The 23,941-nt window shown below is 39.5% G+C and overlaps 1 protein-coding gene across 4 annotated transcripts in view; it reads right to left on the bottom strand.

Annotated features, from left to right (window-relative positions):
- OTUD7A (OTU deubiquitinase 7A) overlaps positions 1-23,941 on the bottom strand; it is a 42,670-nt gene that overhangs the window by 18,272 nt on the left and 457 nt on the right. For 2 of the 4 annotated variants that reach the window (XM_053988279.1, XM_053988282.1), the window contains exons 1-5: positions 23,572-23,796; positions 18,250-18,406; positions 17,035-17,189; positions 6,540-6,722; positions 4,424-4,642 (exon numbers count right to left, since the gene is read on the bottom strand). In XM_053988279.1, coding sequence (XP_053844254.1) covers positions 4,424-4,642; positions 6,540-6,722; positions 17,035-17,119 — 487 coding nt within the window. In that variant the 5' untranslated portion in view covers positions 17,120-17,189; positions 18,250-18,406; positions 23,572-23,796. The other 2 variants (XM_053988281.1, XM_053988280.1) reach the window with 2 other exon arrangements.

The raw sequence follows: 23,941 nt of genomic DNA, 5'->3' as shown, positions 1-23,941 counted from the left end.
ATTGCTATGTGAAGCATGTTTTACAGATTATAAACCAGAGATGGGTTCTGGAAAAGCCTGGCAAAAGAACAGATACTCGGTGAAGAAATAAGTCATGAAGACTATCACTGCCCAAGCCCACACTAAAAGCAGGTCATTCCTGGCACACAGGTTGCCATGTGGTAGCAAACTCGAGTGTTAAGTCTAGGTTAAAAGGTCATGGGAGCACTTCTAATAGAAAGAAAGCAAATGGGGGTAATTGTGTAGCATCTCTGGGGATGAGGAAGAGCAGATGATTAACAGGGATGAATAGAGCGAGTACATTTCCCAGGTCTTGGCAGGTCTGTGGATAATGCACAAGTGAATAATTAAATGAATAATGCAATAGGCAGACATTTTCTCCCCCAGTTTCTTGACTGGGAAGCTGGGAAGAAATAGCATCTATATATTTATACAAGCAGTCTTGCACTTAAGGTTAAACCCCAAAACAGGAGGAAGTTCAAACAACAAATAAATACCTCTCCATTAATAAGTTTTCATTACAAAATTACAGTGAAGTTTATTTGTAACTACAGGTAATATACATTAGGGGGAAAATAGTGTAATAATATTTATTATGTACCCCAGTTATTTGTTCTGGGTACTAAGAACAATGAAATTTAATTGCAATTAGTCCAAATGTGTTAAGAGTACCACACTGTAAAGATGCATAGCAGATCAATAAGCACATCTGGTAATCCTCAAATTATTTGAGCAGCTGGTTTGTAAATGCACTACACCTCAGACTAGGCTTATTGAGTTCTAAATAAAATATGCAATAAATAAGCTTAATTTAAAGCACTATTAGACAGCCTTTGGAAAGAACAAGATCATTTTTAGCAACTCCTGCATCTGTGAAATAACAACGTGCCACCTGTTTTTAGCAGAATGTTTTGGTGGGATTATATTCAGCAATAAGTTACACCAAGGTGCTGTGTAAAGCCTGGTTAGAATACCTAAAAACAGACAGGCCTTAGGTAGGACTTAAGGAAATAATGAGTGGCGTTGCTTTGCAGATTAACTAACATCTATTGGTAAGAAATGCCAAAGTCTGGTGTTTATGAATCTTTTGAGTAACAGGACGTTTCTATAAAAGGATCTTCCATCAAGTGCATCCTGCAAAAAGCATTTGGGGCTTGGTTAACATCACAAAGCTTATGGCTGACTGAAAAAATAGCAGGTATGGGTTTATTATTGGATTATAACAAAAAAGTGATGCATTTTCATTTTTCAAATCTAGTGGTTATAGTGGGTCCCTTTAGGGAAAAAAACAGTAAAACGAAGCTTAGATGAAAACTGAGATCAAACATCTCCACAATTTTGGTGGATTGGTTTGGGGGGGACACAAAGCCCAGGCTAACAGCATATTACTGTTTTCTTTGGCTGTTGCTTCTTAGAAAACATAAACATGAGCACAGAAAGAAAAGCATAGGAAAACAGTTCTTGGACTTTCATACAGTATACTTGTACCATTTTTATTGAATTATATTTCACCACTGCAATAGAATTGTTTTTGCTTTCTGTTAAAAACACAGCCATTCCTCTGTCTGTACTGTTTTTTAAAACACAGTACTTCAGTAGAGAAGTTTTCATAACATCTCTCTTTGTCTCAACTCACACATTAACAACACAGAGGGGAGCACATGTCTATAATGAAAATCAGCTTGCTGCACAACATATTTAGAATGATAAAATTGCTTTCACACAGACTTCATTTCATATTATCAGTACCTCGAGTCAGCCTCTGTTGAAGAACCACAGCAATTCCTGCCAGAGCTCACAGAGTTCAGTCTGCCTGTTATTCACGAGCTGACCTCATTCCAATTCTGGCAATAATCAACAGCTGAGTTTACAAGATGGACAAAACTTCAAAAAGTTTTTATGAATGTGATGCATTCTGTTCTTTCAAAGGAATATTTGGAAAGCAATCATATTAAGGAGTAAACCATTCACTGCAGCAGTTGGGAATAAATAAATCACACCGCCTTTGTCTGGGCCTTTCCTTTATCATCTCACACAGAACTTTGCAGTAAATTGGGACTTTTGTTCTGAGTTTCCACACAGATAGGATGTAACCAGGACATGCTGGCACATATAGATGTCAAGCTAGCAAGAGTTTAAGCATATTTAAAAAACCCATAAAAACCTTACAGGTTTTACAGACACCCAGCTCATATGGTCACTTCAGAACCCACATGTGACACTGTTAGTGGCAATTTTGCTCTCCTAGTCCAAGTTTTGGGAGTAGTAAGCTGTTAGTTCCGAGAAAATTTCCTCCTCCTTTGCCTAATCAGCTTCTTTTCTATTTCTTTTCTCTTGAAATTCACAGCATTATACCCAAGCACATTCCCCTCTTCCTTTAGCAACACCCCCAGCCTCAGCTACAAAAGCTACTGTCCTTCATGGGATTTGGTTTGAAATAGATTTTCGGCTCTTTGCAGGGAATGCACCTCATCTTTTAGTTTTTTTTATGTCATTGACCAAACCATAGTTAAACTGTTGGTAGGAGACATTAAAATGTCTAATACTATGTGACTTTCCTATTAATTCATTATCTTCATTTTGTACAACAAATAAAATAGGCAGAAAACTGAATATCTTTACATCTAAAACAAAGACAAAAGGTTCATTTCTATGAAGCCTTACATGATTTTCTTAAGCAAACCATTTGATCTGTTTAACTTACTTGAAATACAGAAGTGTTTCCTAGGAAGTTCCAAGTTATTTGAATGAAATGCTCACAAAGTAAACTAAGTCTATGTAGGCTACAAGCACACCTGTGATCAAAACCCTGAGTACTTCAAATGGTCAAACCCTCTCCTTTCCAGGGTGCAAGAAACTCTGGGGATGAAGGCACTTTTCCAGTGTGTGTCAAGTTACTGCCCTAATTAATGTGAAGAAAAGAAAAAATTATTTATTCTAATTTTCAGAGAGGTTTGAGAGAGGAATGCTAAGAGGCAGCAAATTTGGTCGTTTCTGCAGCCATTTCAAGTTCAAAGCCAGCCAGCTCTGTATGGATTAGAGGATGTCAGCTCTAAATTCACATATTCTCTGATTGTAAGGTCAGAAAGTCTCTGTGATCCTCTAGTTCATACTAGACTCTAAAGGCTGTGATTGCACTGAGGCAGGTAGGTCAACAATGGTACCATACCAAGGTATCTTCTGCTATCCCTCAGGAATTTGGAGGGTTTGGCAGAGCTGACAGAGGAAGAGTCATCCTACTTTTCCCCTGTCCTCCTTGGCTTAGCTAGTTCTTAGAGAAACTGGATATATTTTCTTCATAGGTGACTTGCAGTTTTCATGCTTCATAGTTGCCTGGTAGAATTCCTACCTTATTTTACACTGCTATTTCTCCCAGAAAAAGGCCTTCTGAACACTGCTTGGGGTTCTTTTGGTTGTTTGTAGGTTTTGTTTCTTTTTCCTTAAGTATGTACTGTTTGAGGCTTTTATCTAAGTATGTCTGGCTTTTCAATCACCAAAGCCAAAAAAGACAACACCTCATAAGTACTCAGTGGGACACCAGATTAGCAGATTAGCAGAGCTCCTGCCTCAAACCAGAGCTGCACTTCATCAGTTTGGGCTCACACAGGGCACCAGGGCTGGAGAATGAATCTCAGATCAATCCAGTGTTACACAAGCCAGTAGAGCAATCCACACACAAAAAAGGCAACTCTCTGTTCCATATTCCACAAGCAACCATGAAATCTGATTTTACAACTCTTTTTTATCACCAGGGTTGAGCATTTCACTATAGAGATGTGTTAATTTCATGGTTCATTAGCATTCCTGCTGTTTCATATGGCACCAATATTAATTTTAAATAGATTTCTCCATATCCTTCAAAATTGGCTTAAAACTTTAAACTACTAATACATGTCAATTAACATTAATTTTAAATATCTACACTATTTTCCCCCGTGGCAATACTGAAGTATTGCTTTAAAATTACATAGTTTCTCACTATAAAAAAAATAAATACATATCTAAAAACTATATTCTCAAGCTGCAACAGAACCTTAAGATGTTTCCTTTCACAGTCACTGCAATGTAATTTCCTCATAAGAACTTGAAGTACCAACTCCCTCTGACCATCCAGACTCATGTCCTTGTCTATTGCATGACTTCCCCACCAGTCCCTTCCTTCCTCTCTCAATTTCTTTGTTTTATTAACTAAATTTGACATTTTTTTCTATAATGTTTTAAAAGAAACAGAGGGTTGGGATATGAGTCATTTGGAAAAGAACATAGTAGTTGCATTTACTCTCTGGCTTTTATTTCCCAGGCAGGATGTGCAAGCTCTGGCCATGAAGCAGGATTAGAAATGCCAACCCAAATGCTGGATTGGCCACCTACTGACACCCACGGTGTCACCCAGCTGCTGACAGACACCTGAGGTGTCACCCACCTGCTTGCTCCAATGCCACCATGGTGGCCTGCTCAATTAAGTCCCGCTCGATGAAGCTCCTGAAGTCCTCGCTGTACACGCTCAGGTCTGGCAGCTGGAATGTGTAGATGGGCATCTCCAAAGGGAACTGCTCATTGCTGCAGTCATTTGCTACATGTGAGCGAGCCAGGGAGACTATGGCTGAGCTGGCATGGGAAATCCCCCTGGAAAGACGCTTTTCTGTCGAGAAACCAAAGAGCAGTTACAGCCTGTACCACTGCCTAAAAGGCCAGCAATGCCAAGGCTGGTGAATGCACATTCATTTCACTAGGAATTTATTCCACATCTTGTTTGCTACCTTTTTCAGGTTATTTCCCTACTGTGAAAGATTGCTTGTTCTTACTACAGTTCCCTTGAGCAAGCCAAAGGAACTTGACTCTCCTTCTAGCAAAAAAGATCAGCAGTAAAAGTAACAAAATATGAAAAATAAATATTCCTATAAAATTTTTCTTTGATGTATTTTAAGTTTTCAAGGATTCATTGGAAAAAAAAATTACAGACAGATGATAATCAGTTATTGTTTTGAACTCCTAATTAAAGCTTACTTTAACATGATTTATCACTAATAGTGTTTTTAGGACATCTCAAACTGACTAATGGTTATTAAAAATTAACTTTCTTGCAGTTTGTGAACTTTTATTTCTCTAATAGATCAAAGTATTTCTAATTCTGAGACTTAAATTGCACTACCTAAATTGACCTAAATGGAGGGAGAGAGTAGAAGGTTTGATTTTGCATTTGTTTCTTCTCCCTGTACATCTCAGCTAAATCCCCTGAGAAGGGGCACTGAAGTGCAGGGCAGCACCTCTATGTGACGTCCCCTTGCTGTCACTCCATCACCCCTCCCAGCACAGCCCAGCTCTCCCCTGCTGGCTGCATTCTCCACTCCTTGGTGCAAACCAAGGTGCTCCTTTCCCTTCTCTGCTCTTCCCTGAACATCCCTAGGTTCACCTGTCAGTCAGAGGTGGCTCTCTGACCAGGAGATCCTCAGCTATACACTGAGTTGGCAGCCAAATTCCTGTCAGTCCAGGTGGTCAAAGCCAGATGTACCTCACACTACCTACTGCACCCACTAAACATCAGATGAACATTTCAGTGCAAACTGTATTACAAAGAGGCTAAAGACACATGGTTTTATCAACTGTGCTGCTCTTCCTCCCTTTATTTGTATTCAGTGCTTTAAAGAGTCTTAAGAAGTACCACAGTTCCTTTTCTTCTGATGAAAGTCAGCAATTTTTAAAAAGCTTTACTGAAACTCTTAAGTACTGAAGTTATTTCCTGTTTAACAGGAGGGAAGAGTCAGCAGGAGAAGGGAAGCCCTTCTGTTCCTTTTAATGTCTGCACAGAAAGCCATCACCAGGCTATGCTATTACCTGCCTACATGACAAGCTGTCAGACCTGCAGATTTATTTTGGGACAAGCTACAGCTTCTTGAGAAACTCATAGAAAAAAATTGCAACCCAACAGTCAGAGAGAGATCTGAAATAAAACCCATAAGAGGTCTGCAAACAAAAAAGCAAATTCTAATGCTTATCACCTTGTACTGGAAATTAACTGTTAGAGGTAGTTGACTAATTTTTCTTAAGGTTTCAATTTCTGTTCAGCAGGGGATAGGAGGCAGTTTCTGTGGAACCATAAAAGAATGACATTTCAAAGCTGAAAGTTATTCATAGTCTGCTTACATGCTATCCACACACTGTGAGTAAGAATGCAAAGAGTGAAATACAGATTTTAAACCTTTTTGTTTGCTTGTTTCAATAAGCATAGAAAACTATAGACAAGAGTGGTCTGTGACAGCCTCTAATTAACTCCTTTCATGAGTACCACAGGACTGCTTGGGGACAACATATTTTACTTTAATCATCCATTTAAAAAAACAACTTGCAGAACTGAGGCAGAGCTCACAACCACCAAAACATGAAAAATAGGGTATAGCAGCAGCTCTGAGCCCTGTGACAATGACACAGCTCACACGCTGCTGGCACATGGCCTCCCACACTCTGCAGCCAAGCACAGCTCCCAAGCAGACAGGTTTGAGACCCACCTGTCCCCTGAAACCCCACAGAGGAGCTCTTACCTTGGGCGATGTCATCCTGCCTTTGCAGGCAGGGCCTCTCAGCCTTGGTCACCTGGGGAGGCTGCTCTGGCTCCTGCTGCTTGTAAAACCTGCCCTCGTTGAACACCTGGGGCAGGTTGGCCGTGTGCACCTGCCGCAGCTGCTCATAGTCATTCAAAGCTGCTGTCAGGTCCCAGTTCTTGCCTGCAAAACAGCAAAGGAACCCTCAGCTCACCTCTGTCTGGGGAGCAGCTACCCCCAGCACCCTCCTGGGACTCCCCAGCCTATGGTATCCCAACAGAGCAACACTGTGGGAAGAAGTGTCAAAGCCAGCTACCACTGAGTAAAAGGTACCATCCACTGCTCTCCTCTCACCCATAAACTCAACATTTTGACATTGTATCAAAGGAGTGATCAAGGCCAGGACTTCCCTCACTCAGACTAGAATCAAATGGCTCCAAAAATCAGCAATTTAGGATGAGCTCTAAATCCCACTGAGAGGGAGCAATAATTTGCAATTGTATGGTTGTATTAATAATAATTAATAATTAGGAGCAATGATGGAAAGACAAGAGTCATAGCCCAAAAGAGTGAGAAACTTTCTTATCTTTCATTTGCAGAACAGCTAGAATGCAAACAAAAATACTTTAGGTCCCTTTATCTCCTACATGAAAGAGAACTCACTCTCTTAGATTTTAAAAGCTTTTTAGAAAGCAGGTAATAAAGGACAGTGTTCTGTAACAAAACCTGCAGCGAGAGACTCAAACAGTGTGGTTCTATGTCTGTGGGAACTGCTCATGGAACCTGTCAGCACAGAATGCTCTAAAGGACTTGCTTCCAACTTCCACTTCAGTCTATTGCTCTGACCAGCAACCACAGAATGCAGGCCAATATCCAGAGAAGCAAAAGTCTGTTTAGTACAGGTAGTGAAATAGGACTTGTTATTCTCAAAAAAAAAAAAAACCCATGAAAAAAATGTTGAGATGTATGCCTGCTATTTTCAAAATAATCCTAAGTTAAGATACAGAGATGTTTACCATTCTCCAAGTACTTGTTTCTAATTGGAAAATTAAAAATATTAAGTAACAAGAGAGACCCTCCAAGTTATATGAGACTTCCAGAGCATTCCACAAGCACTTTTCCTGGCAATTCAAAAGTAACCTGATTCTGACTAATACATGATTTATTACATCATAGAAGGTTGTCATTTTATGTACTTTGAGAAACTATGTTACATGAGTAGCAGTTAAAGATAACTTACTTGCTTACACCAAGAAGATAAGCTAAATATAATACAAAGCAGTTTTAAACAGATAGAAGAAAGCCTTTTACTGTTACAGTCATATCTGTGAAGAACAAAAACCTAACCAAAGAAGGAAAAAAAACAGCACAAACAGCTGGTACCTACAGGGTTGAGCTAAACTACCTTGGGTTTTGAAGTACTAACAAAATTCTGAAAGGAGAATTGGTATCATTGAGCAAGAATGTTATCTAGCTCCTGAGGAGACTAGAATATAAACCACCATGTGAGCCATACAGAATTGTTCTGTAATGCTGTAATTGCCTATTAGAAAGTCTATAGGACAAAATGTAAATTCAGTGAAAGTCATCAGAGATACTGGAACAAGAACTTCAGCTATTGCCAGCATTTGTTCCCTAAAAAGCCCGCGTAGAGTGAATGGCTGTAATCCAGTCAGGGCTCTGCTCTAACTTTACACACATCCCAACCAAGTTACACAACCCAAACAGAGCCATGAGCGCGTTCCCAAACCCAATCAGTGTTTGGAGTAAGAACTGCTTTTCTTTGCTTCTGGTTTTAAGAGGCACTTTATACACATTCTTAAATTCTTCTTCCCAACCATAAAAACAAAGTAAATTTAAAAAAAAGTGAAGGTGACAATAAGTACAATTCTAGGAAATGTAGCTTTAAACATTATTATTCTAGTATTGGCAATGCTACAAACCCAGGCTATGTGACCTGCAGGAACATCCTGGATTCATTGAGTACAGATCCCTGAGTACCAGACCCGTAGCACTGGAACACAAACAGCATTTCTCAGGGCATTTTCTGCAGTTCCCCTGCTCAAGATTTTTTCATGTTTAAATTCTGAAGCTAACAAAAATCCCAGTGCATGTGCTGTAAGTGGCTGCTGTGTGACAGGGCTTTGATGTATGTAAGAGAAAGCAGAAAATCAGCAGACTAACAGAAATCCCGCTGGCCTCAGTTTTAAGCCAAATGCAATCATCTTGTATAAAAACTCTGTCATAAAAATTACATTGAGCCTTCAGACAGCAGGCTCACAATGTGTTGCATTTAAAACTGGATTGCACAGTGGCTCTTGAGTTACACTCCATGGTATGTTGTAGCAAATGAACTTCTAAAACAGACTTGAAACCTTACAAAAATTAATATTTCTATACCTAACACATAAATATTTAATTTTCAAATCTTTTCATATCCCTGGAATTCTCCCCATCTCCTGAACAGAAGCACCAATTCAGCACCAAAGCCCTAAACTTCAGAGAACCAACACAGGAAGTTATGATTGGACTCACTTTCCCTAAATTTGCTGGAGCCTCCAAGCATTGAAATGCAAGAAAAACATTCAACCAAATTAAAGAACATATTCAGCACCTTTTCATCTCCATTAATAGTGTTTTTGAAAATTAGCCACCCTCAATGACCAGGATAAGTGTTTCCAGCTGCCCTCTCCACTGGAAAGATGGAAGGTTTCCCCCTTTGCCCCTTTCCATTTGATTTACACTTTCACAAGTAAATACAAATGACAAATCTTTTGTTTTCCCCATTGCCTGTAAAAAAAGGAGGAGAATTCATCAGTTTGGGAGAATCAGCAAAGAAAAATCATAATTAAGGAAACTGGAGGCAGCAAAGACATTTAGAGAAAGGAGAGAGCAAAACCAAGGGTTTTATGAAAGACTCTGAGAGAAGAAATACAAATAGGTACAAAATTTAATGCAGTGCAAAATAAATTTTAAAAATGTAACAAATCTAATAAAAAATATTATGTAATTTGGACCACAGGAATAGACTGCAGAAACAAGAGGTAAGCTGGGAACCAATCAGGAAGATTATTAAATTCAGAAATGTCCAGAGTAGAGGATCTGAACAGGTAGGTGAGAAAGTTTCAGCTGCACATTACTGAGGAAATTAGTGAGGCTTGTGGTTGTGGAGATTAACAGAACTAACACTACCTATCTCTCCTCCTTTAAACATTGCATACTAAAAGCTTTTGAATTTCTAAAACTATACCTTATTACATTACAAACCAAGTTTTGAGAGACAAAACCCCCTGAGTTAGAAATGACAAAAATAAACTCATATAATATGGAAAACAAACATATCCTCCCACCCAAAGCCTACAGGGCAGGTCCCTCCTTCCAGTCTTGCCCCTTGTCCAACAAGTGCCATTGGCCCCTGGTTTGGGGCAGACTGCACAGACTCCCTCTGGTCCCTAGAGAAGGGAAAGAGGAAGTCTTCTCCTAAGTTCTGTTTGTGTGTGTGTCTCATGTTCTTCTCTGACATCTCCCAGACCCTGCTCCTCACACAACTCCCTTCTCTGTCACATCTCTCATTTTCTTTGCCATCTCCTGCACAGGCATCCAACAGAAAGGGCCAGTCTTTCCTACCTGCACAGAGGTTATGCATGAAGGACAAGTAACAGGCAATTAATTTATTTTTCATAATTTCATCAATTAATTTAAGTAAAGTAAAAGCTTGTGTTGCAATTTCACAGACAAAAACAACACAAGGCTATTTTTTAGATTGCCTGCTATTTTCATTTCACTGTTACTTATCTGATGCACCCCGTTCACTGACTGCTTCTTTGTTTATATGACATATTATTGTATTTAAAAAGGCATTTCAGAGGCATAACAACGTTATTTCAGTGCACACAATCGTATCAGATAAGCCACTGGCAGCTCTGGATCAGTAACAATTTGATTGCTCCAAACCAGCACCAACATAGTAGGTTTGCAGGAAAGGCTTCCAGCTTCAAATGGCCAGAGAACGTCAGGTAGCAAAAAAGCTGGAGGAGCACAAAGATGGTTAGAAAACACAGGAAGTGAAATCATTATCAGGGTGCTGAAACCAAAAGAACTCACTGACTGAACAGAAAGAACACTCTTAGTGAGCAATTGCTTCCTGAACAGCTACATGTGCTACGTGAGTCAGCAGGTGTGCAATTTAGCAACACTCAAAGGTCTCTGCTTTGAAACCAAGTCCTTCTTGTTTGGAGGAAAAACAACAAAACACACACACACCAAAAAAAAAAAAAAAAAAAAGAAAAAGAAAAAAAAAAGAAAAAGAAAAAGAAATAAAGAGGGAAAAAAGAAAAAAAAAAAGAAAAAAGGAAAAAAAGGAAAAAGAAGAAAAAAAAGAAAAAAGAAAAAAATGAAAAAAGAAAAGAGAAAAAAGAAAAAAGAAAAAGAAACAAGAAACAAGAAACAAGAAAAAAGAAAAAAGAAAAAAGAAAAAAGAAAAAAGAAAAAAGAAAAAAGAGAAAAAAGAAAAAACAGTGCAGCTGAGTAAGGAATCAGAGCTACACTGTGGCTGAAGGCTGGTTCTGATGTTTTAGTGTCAGAGACAGCAGACACCTACATAAAAGGGATATTAAAAAAAAACCACAGCTACACTATGAAGTTTCTGCCCTAAAAAATGGCTCCTTGAATAACAACAGGAGGCATCATGAGCCTGAAGAAAAAACAGAGATTTAGATAAAACAATACATGATCTAAGTAGCCATTTACCCTCAAACTAGAGCAGAGGGTTAATAAACAAAGTGCTAAAGAACAGCATAACTAGGATTAACCTTAGAAGCATTGATAAAATCATAGACTCTAAGAATGGTTTAGGTTGGAAGAGATCTCAAACATCATTTCATGCCAACCCTCTGCCATGGGCAGGGACACCTTCCACAGGGCTGCTCCAAGCCCTGTCCAACCTGGCCTTGGACACTTCCAGGGATGAGGCAGCCATAGCTTGTCTGGACAACCTGTGCCAGGGCCTCACCACCCTCACAGGGAAGAGTTTCTTCCCAATATCTAATCTAACCCTGTCCTCTTTAGTTTGAAGCCATTCCCTTGTGTTATCACTTGTGCTCTTGTCAAAAGCCCCTCTCCAGCTCTCTTGAAGCCCTTTTAGGTATTGGAAGGTACCCCAAGGCCTTCCCAGGGCCTTCTATTCTCCAACAGCTCAAGCTACTGTCATAGCAAAGGTGCTCCAGTCCTCTGAGCATCGTCATGGCCTCTTCTGGACATGTCCTGAGAGGTCCACTGGGGGAGCAAAGCTGGATGCAGCACTCCAGGTGGGGGTGTCACAAGGGCATTCTCCAGCGCTGTAACTCCAGAGCAACATGATATTATTTAGTCTTTGTGGTTTTTTGCTTTGTACTATTTTGGCTAAAACATTATAACTTAGTATAATTTTAGTTAATAAATCTGTTGTCTTTCACTTCTTAAATCAGGTATAATGAAAACCAAGAGGATTTTATCATCAATTAGTAAGAAAAGCAAACGTGCAACTATCACACAGTTCCCTCCCCCCCTCCAAGCTTTCAAATATCCACCTACTCCAATATGTTAAAAGAACATTTGAAAGGCCACTGAAATTCCTGATTTAATGATAAATAAAATGCTGGAAAGGATGCAATTTGAGATGTGGAACTAGGAAAGATCTAAACAGTAAGAACCACAATGAAAGGCAACTTGCAGCAACAACACGTATAGACAGAGAAATGTCTATACAGAACATATATAGGACTTCAGCAGAGGAAAGGTTCAAAGGGACAGGAAACGCTGCCTGGAGTGAAACAGGACCAATGGACCCAATGGGATACAGCCATTATGGGACAACATCAACTGAGTGGGCAACAAGTTCACTTTCAGTTAGAGAAGAATCATCTGAGGAGGGCACTGAGCATCAAGAAAGTATCTATGAAATGCACCTGTAAGTGCAACTTGAAGGCAATAGAGAAACACCCTAGGCTAATGCAAAGAAGTCTGCTCTTACAAACCAACTGCTAATAAAACAATCCTCAAGTTCAGTTCAAATGCAGGCACTTCTTCCTGTTTGGCATGAAATAGAGGCAAAAGGTAAGAAGAACTTCAGATCAGCTCTTTTTCCTTCTGAAAAACTAATACACAAAATTAGGATAAAATTAGACCATGTGTTTTAAAACAAGATTTAATTTTGGTCCATGTTCTCAAAGGAAAATAATACAGCAAGGCCATTTTGTTAACACATGCCGTTTTCTGCTAGAATGCAAAGTGTCACTCCAAACTGAACAGGCAGCTGGAAATGACAGTTTTGCTCACTGTTTAACGAGACATTGGTAGCAGCACAGCTTCCTCTTCCCATTGCCAAGCCTTCCACAAGAGAACTAAAAAAAGGAACCATCTGAGGGAGAGAAGAATAAGAGACTATTTTTGGGGAGTTAGTTTTGTACACTCAATCACATGACAGCACTGTAAATGTCTCTCTCCCTCTCTATAAATTACATGCTTTTCTTTGAATTCTGCTTGTATACATTGTTCTTTGAGGAGATGCCTCTGTACTGCGGTTCTGTCTTGTTCCATGGGGTCAGTCACCTTTCCTCCTCACATTTCATTACTGGAAAGCTAATTTCCCAGTTCCTGAGTTCATGTCCAGCTATATATCCCTCAATTAAGTGCTGTTTGAAGCTGCAAATAGACAGCAGTTATTTTTATATAATGGTGAAATGCCACATCATTTATATAAATAAATGAAACCATTTATACAAAGGGCAACTTTTCAGTTAAATATATTATTTTTGAATCAGTTTGTATTATTATTTCACAAATCCTCCAGTGCCTGATGACTGCCTACACTGTTGGCATTTTAAAGAATGTCATCCTATGCCTTCCCCCTCTATTCAAGGGGACACTGCCTGCACACCTGCAGCTCCCTGAAAACTGAGCTGCTTTCTCCTGATTTATCAGTGACCTCCAAGTTCATCCACACCTACAGCCTTGACACTGTGAACCATATACAGTACAACTTCTTTTAACGATTAAACTATTTTCTGTAATGATTTTCTTTCTGCCTTAGGCCACATTTTAAGTAGATTATACATAAACACACCAGCATTACTGTTACTCTATGTGTGAGAGAATCAAGATGCCAGCCCAGACTATCCAGGAGGGAAAGAGATGTGCCCTCCTTATTCCTGGACCTTCCTTATTAACGGGGAAGTTGGAGCTCACACAGCTGAAAAGAAATCAATTCTCCACCATGCAGAGCTCTCAGTTTATGCTTAAGAACATTCCAAAAGCTGAATGAGCCAAAGGAGTTTTCCCAGTGACTAGAAGGTGCCTTGCACACACAGAGGTGACATCTGGAGAGTCTTGCAGCTGATTTCCTGTTTCCCTGTGACATGAGGCTGATCCATTCCTGAATTCACTCCTGCTCAAAGCAGGGATACACATGGCTGCCAGCATAGGCTGCTTTTCAAACTGCTTTGCTGAGATTGTTGTTTCTGTCACCTGGGTCACATTTATTCTCAAATTTCTCTGTCAATATTAACTACTCAAGTGAGGGCTTTTTTTTAAGGCTGTTTTTATAGAAAGCAGCAAAGGCTGAGAATGAAAGGCTGAAAAGGCAGATCCAGTGAAGGTTCAAAAAATATATTTTCTACTCTTCATCACCTCACATACACAAGAATGCTTTCAGTTCTTGAGAGCACATAAATAAGGTAAAAACCTCAGGAACTGGCAAACAACATCTCAGAGATGGGAAACGAAACATGAAAGACTCAGTAAGTAATCATCCAAAAATGAAAGCAAAGCTAGAAAATGACATTTCTAAGGAACAAATCGTTTAGCATGTGTGTATAATCCACTAACACAGTATTGGTACAGCTAATGATACGTAATTGAAATGTATGAATATTAATTTATAATTAATTTGAAATAGCTGTAAGCAGCTTAATAAATATGGAAGTCCAATATTAGACTTTTATACCAGATACCAGCCATGAAAATGTTATATAACTATTATTTTTTAAAATCTCTTTGGCTCTTCATTTCAAAAGTAGAATGGACACTTTCTGAAAGATTCATGTCAAGCACAACAAGCAGAATATTTTCTGAGATAGAGACAAGCAGCTGTGCTCAATATAAAGCTCAGCAGAAGAAAACTGCAGGGATTTTACCAGCAGGACAGGCAGAGTATAGAAACATCAAGTGAGCCAACATTTAGGACAGCTTCTGGCAATGTAGAAAATCTATATGCAATATATAGATTTTATAGCTATTTGCACAACAGTCAGTGTGTGTTTAACTCACCCACTTGCTGCCGGAATGAACAACACATACTATGCACAACTGTGCTGTGGATGTAGCAGGACATAACCAAAGTAAAACAATTAATATGTTAAAATAATTGGATAAGGAAGCAGAAACTGGTATCCTTGATTACCTACAGGATAGTGAAATTAAAAGAAATTTTCCCCAGGGATGAACAAGAGAAACAGCATTGGCTCTGAAAAAGAAATGTTACTCCATAGGAGCACACTGCGAAAATTCAGTCTGATCAAGTTATAAAAATAGAATTTTTGAGTGGGTTGGAAAGAGCAAAGGGCTACTGGGTCATAGAAGATCCGACCAAAACTTATGATTCCATGGAAATGAGGCTCTACACAAGCCTTTTTTTGGCTCCAAGTTCACTATGAACATCATTTTTAGGGCTATGAACAACCAAACCTTGAAAATTTTGGGAAATATTTGTGCACACCTGTTTTTGAAGTTTGATTGTAACAAACATCATTCCAAGGCCAGGTACAAGACATTGGCATCACAGGGGTGTGGGGTGGGTTGCTCTTCTGAATATTTTTTATGTTATTGTTAAGAAGCTACTCCATGGGTTTCAGTGCTACTCACAGAGAACTGACACACTGTGATAGTCAAAATGCTGTGAGGGCAGCAGTCCCTGTCGTGTCTTTTTTAAACAAATGGAGAAACCACTCCATCAAATTACTGCCTCCCAGCACAAGATATGCCCAGTGTTAGAAGCTGTTACACCAAATGTAGCCACAAGTGCTGAAATGGTTGTCTGAGCACATCTTGTTCAGAGCCAGCAACAATCCCTTTTACTTTGAGAAATTCCTGTGTAGGAGGAAATGATTTGGGGCAGATGCATATGTCTATTAGCCTGTCAGAATAATTAGATTGTTTATTTCTTATTTCTTTGTTAGTATGTTCAATGTAAATCTATTCATCTACAGAAATGAGAAGTACAACACCGAGAAACTCTATTCTATATTTATTTGAAAGCTCTTTATAGAAAGGAAAAAAAGGCAAGTAACTCTCTTCTGAAAGACCTCTGATATGTAGGAACCCTTTGAAATTTTGGCAATGCTCTATCAGCACAATATCTGACAATCTGTCCTGACATAGCTGAGAAAAATCTTCTCATGTTCTTTTTCTAAAAGACCATCAGACTAAGACAGACTCTAGGCGAGAATGACACATTGATCAAATCAGTCAGACAAAACAGACAAAACTCTTAAATATAGCAAGCCTATGCTAATATTCCTTGCTAGGCATTCCAAGGTTTTATTTCATGTAACAGATGACTTGGGAAATGCTGCAGAATTGTGTGCATCTCTGTGTTAATAAACTATCATGTCTTATTACTGAAAAGCCCAGAGTAAAGGAAGAACTTACCACAAAATTAAAAACTTTCAGCATACATAAAGTGAAGCAGCTCTTGCAAAAAGGAGATATATAACATGAGGTACATTTTCACATCTGCTGTAGCTGTTCAGTTACTTTGATTTCACTGAATTTCTTAGAGCACATTAAGATTAAAAAAGCAACCCCCAAATCTCTCAGGCAGCAAGTTCAGTATGGAACATCAAAAGAAATTAACAAACCCAACTATTATGAAATGCTCTCAAATACCAATGGTGTCTTTCCACTTTTAAGCCTATAAACCTAAAACAACTACAACAAAATGAGTAAATAGACAGTTATTTTTTCTGATACAGCTTCTTAGTTGTTTTTCAGCCTAGCCACTTGGCTCCCATGCTGTGAAGTTCAGGTATGACTATTAACCACTGGGACCTAAAAATACCTCTGGTGTCTCTATCACTGTACAGTAAATCCCTTTTAGACTAAACTTCAACTAAATACTGTGACCTGAGAAACTTGTACAACTACTTTCAGGCAGCTGAATATGAAAATTCAGCTAAAGTCTCCTCCCTTCTCTCCTGGCCTCCTCCCTTCTCTCACTGGCACATAAACACTTGACTCTTAGTAACTTAAAACATAGCAATCTAATACTAGGAAGCTTTAATTTAAGAATTTTGTTAAGAACACCTGCCTTAGTATAATCTATGGTCAGCTCATTACAAGAGTTGACTTTGTAAAAATACCAAGAAATATCAGTTTCCTTAGACCAGAGCTGCTTGTTATGACTGGTTCTTGGTTTAAGCAAGCAGTGAACACAGGAAATGGTTGGGTCCAAAAAGTTTACCTTCTAGTAAGTCTCTTGCCAGACCTGGTTCTGCCCCTGTGGACCGAACAAAGTCTGACAGGACTGCATCCATATCAAGAGTCATGTGATCATTCAGAGGTGCTGCCAGATGTGCAGCAGCAGTTGGACTCACTGGCTGGCTAAAAGGTCTCCATCTGCCAAGGAGAAAAAGAAACATGGTTTAGAATATATTCCCAGGTGACATAAACCACATTTCTCCTCTATTCCCTAAACAAGACTATTAAAAAAGCTTGCAGCATATTAAAATAAACAGCATTTGTCATCCATCTCTGCCTCTGACCAGAGATGCTGGTCACTCACATGGGAAGGTTTTCTCTATCCTAATATTTCATGTTTTTATTGATTTTTCTTATGTGAGCTTATAAATAGCTTTGCAGCTTGACTCCAATTCAGCTAAACATAAGATTGGTTTATTAAAAGCACAATCACTAGATCATTGTCACTGCTCATGAACTGAGGTTTAGCAAGGTTAATACTAATACTAACACACAAAGCAGGGCTTAGGATTTGTTCATATATTTGCCTTGCCAGTACAGCTCCTGTAATTTATAGATTCTCTGCTGTGCTGGGTCTGGCTGGGATGGAGTTAATTTTCTTCTTTTCTTTTCTAGAACTGTGGCTAAACCAGTGTTCATAGTAGCTGATATTACAGTAATTTATGAGGTTTATTTGTTTTATTTCCTTTCACTGGTGACCAATTCTGTAGCTGCTGAACAATTTTTACTGCAGTCTGTGGGGGACAATCTTACTAGGATGCTCTCCTGGTGGCACAATCACCCAGGGACCTGTTAAGAAGCAGATCATGTTTTGCCCCAAGTGAAATGTGACAACGTCTGGCATGGGAATTTTTCCTGCCAAATCCATGGCCAACAAAAAAAATATCTGCTCTACTGCATTTTGCATCTTCTTTTCATTCCTGAAAACAGAAATCTCCTCCTTCTAGGCAATGCTCTTTACAAACATAAAATAGAAATTAAAGCAGTCACCACAAGAGGAGTTCATGCTAGGCAAGCTATTAAAACAGCTGGAATTTAAAGCACAGTCATCCTAAGCATATTTCCATACTTCAACCCTGCCTGCATTGCTGCTGAAATGCTGCAAAGCAAAGAAAACAGGAGGAAATTAAACAATAGACAAGGTAAGGAAAAGCATATGTTTTACTCTCATGCTTGTTATTCATTGGCCAAAGTTTACCTTTGAGCATGAATTGGATTTTTCCTGTTGATTCCTCCTCACAGCCTCAGTTGCAACTTTACCTCATGCCAAAGGTAAGGTCTGGCATGGAGATTTTCTACTGGCAGCAGATGATGTTGGTTGGCTCTTGCTTGCACCACAGCTACAGGGAAATAAACTGTGAAGGAAATTGGAATTAAATTAATTTCACTGTCCCCCACATGAAACAGTCCTTTCCTACTTCATATGTAATTACCTTGTTACACTTAGCCTGAAAAATGGAATGCCTTTGCTTTCTTAGACACTACCTTTTTATGCAAGTACATATCCCTGCTACAATGCAAAAACATTTACCTTCTGCCTCAGGACAGTGGGGTCCTTCTCAGCCTCATCCATGGGGACTGGCCACTAAACCCAACTTAGTCCAACAAACTAAACATTTGTGGGATATAAAATCATGAATCATAGAATTGTTACAGTTGGAAGATACTTTTAAGATCACAGAATCAATAAGGCTTGAAAAGAGCTCTGAGATGATCAAATCCAACCCATGACCTGCCACCACTTTATCAGCTAGACCATGGCAGTAAGCACCATGTCCAGTCTTAAACAACTCCAGGGACTGTGACTCCACCACCTTCCCGAGCAGCCCATTCCAATTTTCGTCAAGAAATTCCTCCTGATGTCCAATCAGAACCTCCCCTGGAGCACCTTAAAGCCCAGTGCTCTTATCCTGTCACTGTTGCCTGGGAGAAGAGTGACACCTATCTCACCACAGCCTTCTTTCAGGCCAGAGCAATAAGATGCCCCTCAGCCCCTTTTTCTCCAGGCTAAACAACTGGAGCTGCCTCACAGCTCCTCGTCAGACCTGCGCTCCTGGATACCAATTCCATGTTTTTCAGGACAAAGGTAGATTACCCTGTTGATAATTCTACCCACTTCACACTCTTTTGGCCTCTACACTGTACCACCTGCATGCTTCACATCTTTTATACTATTTATACAAGTCTATCATTATGTTTGGGCCACATGAGGATAGCAGGGGAGGTGATCTTTTCCTCTCTATTCAGTCCTTGCGAGACTCATCGGGAGTTTTATGTCCCTTTCTGGATCTACCACACAAGAATGACATGGACATACTGGAGTGAGTCCAGTGAAGGACCAGAAACTGCAGTGGATCACGTCTGTGCAAGAGCTCTAAAGGGTAATCCTAATGAAAGTGTAGTAACAGAAGGAAAGCTGAAAATATTGAGGAGACTAGTTAAAAAGGAAATGCAGATATTTTGGAAAGAGAACTACCTTAATGGATTATGGCCAAATTTGACATCTAAGCTCTATCTCAACTGAATCTGTTCCAAAGCAAATGCAGGACAAAAATGCTACTTTTATTTTTAACAAACACTCATACGTAGATGCACTGTACTCAACAGCACTAATCTGTACAAAAAGATCACCAGAAACTGAACACAACTAATTTTTTAGTGACTACATGAAATAATAGAATTAATCTTAGCCAGCAGGATGGAAACATATGGATCAAACTAAAGGAACCTGCCAGAGATGATACAAAGCATTGGTGCATTTCAGACCACCACCAGAAGTGACTCAGTAGTATAATGAGTGTTAATTTAAAATGCACCAGCTGGGCCCTCAAGTACAGTCACTGCGTGGGGGCTGGAGTGCTCATAAGTTTGGGGAGCTGAAGTGTATATCAGCTTGGAGAAGCCAATTCATGAGTTGTCTCAGAATCAGCATTACTTCAGTATTTTCAACAGTAAAAAAAGACATCCTTCTTAGTGCAAAGAATAACACCAATCTCTGCATTTATGATGTCAGCATCACCTCAGAATTACCACAGAGTCTACACTCTGGAAGCAAAGAGCAGAGTTGGCAGGATCCTCTCTGCATGCATTTGAACTAACACTGGTTTCTTCCCTATGGAAGTTGTTTGCTCAGTCCTCTAGAACTTAGATTTAAAAACCCAACAGAAGAAAGTCTTAAAAATATTATCTCTGCCAGAAAACTACTGTGAAAAGCCACCGAGATGGAAGTGTAAAAAGTAAGCAAAAGAGAAAATAAATTATAAATTCTAAAGGAGGCAGTGACTCAGAAGGCAGGTGGCTCTCAGACCCACTTCTCCCCAGATGGATTTGGTCTCTCCTCACCATCAGCACCACCTTTGCTCTCAATGGCTTGGCAAAACATTAATACAACTTACACTTTAAATACACACACAGAGCAGATCTAACACAATCATTCACCTCACACCACTCCTCTTGTGGGTAACACTACAGACACACACAGACACCTGCAGTTTTCATTTCAAATGTGTCACACACGACACACAACCGTCACTTGGAACTGAATGGATATTCACACATCTTGGCCATCAAAACACAGGAAGACCTTGGTTTTCACTCACTTTCTGGCCAAACTTCTTCCCTAAAAAATTTCTTATTTATACAGCGCAAATACAAGAAGCAGTGAAATCGGATAATTTGTTTTATAAGAAAAATAATTTTTAAAGTATTTAAAGAGGAGATACTGATTAATTTGAAATGTTAAGATGGGCTAATAGGACTTGAAATCAATTTAGTACAATCTCAGTTATATTTGATCTTTTCTTCTCCTTCAAGTACTTTTCTCTCAAAGCTGAGCCATACTTGGAAGTGAACAGTCTTCACCTGAATCTAAATTTGACTTCTTCAAAAGCAAACAGCTTCACCCAGTTAAATGATATGAAGGGTTTTTTCTCTAAAGAATCTTAAAGAGATGCACAGGGATAACTAATGAAGCAAAAGCAACCATGTTAAAACAAATCCCATCCCACGCATCCAGAACAGACACAGCTGACGAAACCAAAGTGAGGAACAAAGAGAAAACAGCACAGAGTGGACAAAGCCTCAGGAAGACAGAATGACTAAGCTGCAACTAAGACTTTTCACTTTCCTAATTTTCAAAGAAAGGATGAAATAAGCACCATCACTAAGAGGCAGAGTCTTGGTGCTCTGGGAAATCAATGGAGAGACACCCAGCAATTGCATTAAACCAGTTTCCCCAGGCTCTTTTTATGTCCCTGTAGTGTGACAGGGCTCAGGGCCTGTTGAACATTGCTGCTGGCACTCAGCTGCTCTGGCAATGCACAGAGGTGCAGCCAACTCCCAGGTGCAATGTTCCTGCTGCTTGACTGGCTGGGAGGGCAGAAAGACCCTCTTTGTGCACAGTTTGAGGTTTTGAAAGTAATTCTTTCTGACAGGCTACAATTGATGGGAAATGCCATAATTCCACAATTGTAACAACCTTATGAAATTAAACCACTCTTTATTAGGTTAGACTATTAAGCAGAAATCTATAATTAAACAATCAAATTCAGTAGAGAAGATTTGTTTAGGAGAACAGCAGTTTGAAGGGAAGTGGTAGTTAATGCAGGCTACTTAAGAAAGTGGAGATGGTATTTTTTCTGCTAACTGGATTAAAAGGCATTAGTAGAAGAAGCCAAATCGATGGCAATTACCTAAAGAAAAGGTTACTGATGACCTGATGGCAAAGTGGGGCATTTATATGTTAAAATGTGGACTCTCAAAACACAGTAAAATTACAAGACAGCATTTGGTGAAGACTATCTACCTTCTCCAGTCTAAAATATCAGAGTTTTGGAACAAAAGGAGAAGACCAAAAAAGACGAAAAGTAAAAGCTCAAATCAGACATTATTATTAAGGTTTTATCTACACAATGGAACTCAGGAAAATGAACCCCATTAATTTAATTGGAGTTGTCTATATCCATTAAATTCCTTTGCAAACACTTTCATTTGTGAATAAAATGCTGGCCTTAATTTGGTTTGGCTCATCTTGCCTTCAAAGTGAGTTAAACTGAATTCACTGGAGACCACTTTAATTATGAATGGGATAGTGCACACAGGGACTTGATAGGACTTAAGCTGCCCTCTTTAAATTCCTGCATGTAGCTCATTTGCATCAATTTTCCCTGGTATCTTGTGTAGACAAGTCCTGAACATTAACACAGAAGTGGAAAAAACAGAGAAAGAAAGAAGCTATGCTCTGTGGTAACCATCAAAGAACAGATGTCCAAGAGAACTGATCAAGTACATCAAGCCCAGTTCTAGGATAAATACCATCAAGGTTCAGAGACCAACTAGGAAGCATTTAAAAAATGCAGGTACATTTCAATTTTCAGAAATGTTATTTCTGAAAATTTATTATTTGCTTACATATTTGAATTATTTCAAGATAGGACACAACTAAAGTATCTTTAGATGAGATTTTTATAACTGTATTTTCATGGACCTTCAGAGGGTTTTTGTAACACCATTTTTCTTACTTAAGAGTGATTACATTCTCAGAAGGAAAAAAATTTCACAGATAAACAAGAAGTCTATAGAAACAGGGGTCCTGAAGTGCAATAAACCAAGCAAGAGACATAGCCTTTTCAGGTAAGGATCTCCTACACCCCTGCATCAGTAATTTTTTCAAAACAAAACACCACCATTGTTATAGTATTTTTTTTCCAACAAGAAAACATGATATAGATAACAAGATAAAACAAGATATGGAGAATGAATGTAAGCCAATTACAATGTTGCTCTTATTTTATTCACAAGGGCCCTCATAGTGTGGTAATTGTATTCTAACAGAAAGCAGCTGTGCAAAGGATAAATGTAATGCCACTGATAAAGCTGGAATTTCTCTGAAACAAATACCTTGATTTTAAAACCAATTCAAGTATTAATTATTCTTTTATCTATGAGAGTGATAAAGAAGTAGGCAGTATTATACTGCACTGGAAAAATGACAATTAGTCTTTCAGATGTTAATCCGAGGCCTCTTATTAAATGCAGTTTCATTAAGTAACATACATCTCCTTTAGTAGGATAAATCTCCAAAGAAGCAACATGAACAGACTAGATTGCTTCCTCATTTGGAATTTTTTCCCTTTTTTTTTTGTTTTCTTTGTTTATGAATTTGTTTATGAATTTTCCTTATGAATTTGTCCCCATACAGCAAGAAGACTTACTGAAATACTTAATATATTTCTCCAAATGCTATCCTTCTAATACAAAAGGTAGCTGGCCAAAACTCTAATCTGAACAGAGCCTTCTCTCTCAAAACATCTATCATGTACTCTGCCTGCATAAAATTAACTTCAGTGCATGAAATGCATGCATTCGGAGCAGCCATTTTTGGAGATCTATAACGTGGAGTTTCATTACTTTTTTCCAAGCCAGCCTTGCATGAGGAGTGACCCACTTGGGCCTGTGGGCACCACGAGAAGCCTTCAGCACCACAGCCAACACCACCAGCTGAACCCCTCGCAGTTCCTACTTTTTGAGCTCTTTATCCCCCCGTCTCTCCACTGCGACGTCTGAAATCAATCGTCATAGCAACAGGAGGCCGAGCCTTCATTTGCACTGCAGATCAGCGTCCTGATCAGCCGCTGTCACCGGGGCCTGACCCCAGCGCGCAGAGCCCGCTCCTGAGGGGACACCCGGCTGGCACCGGAGCAGTGGGCTCGGCCCAAGCCCTGCCCACACCCGGCCCTGAGGGGACACCCGGCCGGCACCGGAGCAGTGGGCTCGGCCCAAGCCCTGCCCACACCCGGCCCTGAGGGGACACCCGGCTGGCACCGGAGCAGCGGGCTCGGCCCAAGCCCTGCCCACACCCGGCCCTGAGGGGACACGCGGGGGACACGGGA

Source organism: Vidua macroura, chromosome 12, assembly GCF_024509145.1.
Source record: "Vidua macroura isolate BioBank_ID:100142 chromosome 12, ASM2450914v1, whole genome shotgun sequence".
NCBI classification, from domain to species: domain Eukaryota; kingdom Metazoa; phylum Chordata; class Aves; order Passeriformes; family Viduidae; genus Vidua; species Vidua macroura.
This window is presented reverse-complemented; position numbering and strand designations above follow the sequence as displayed.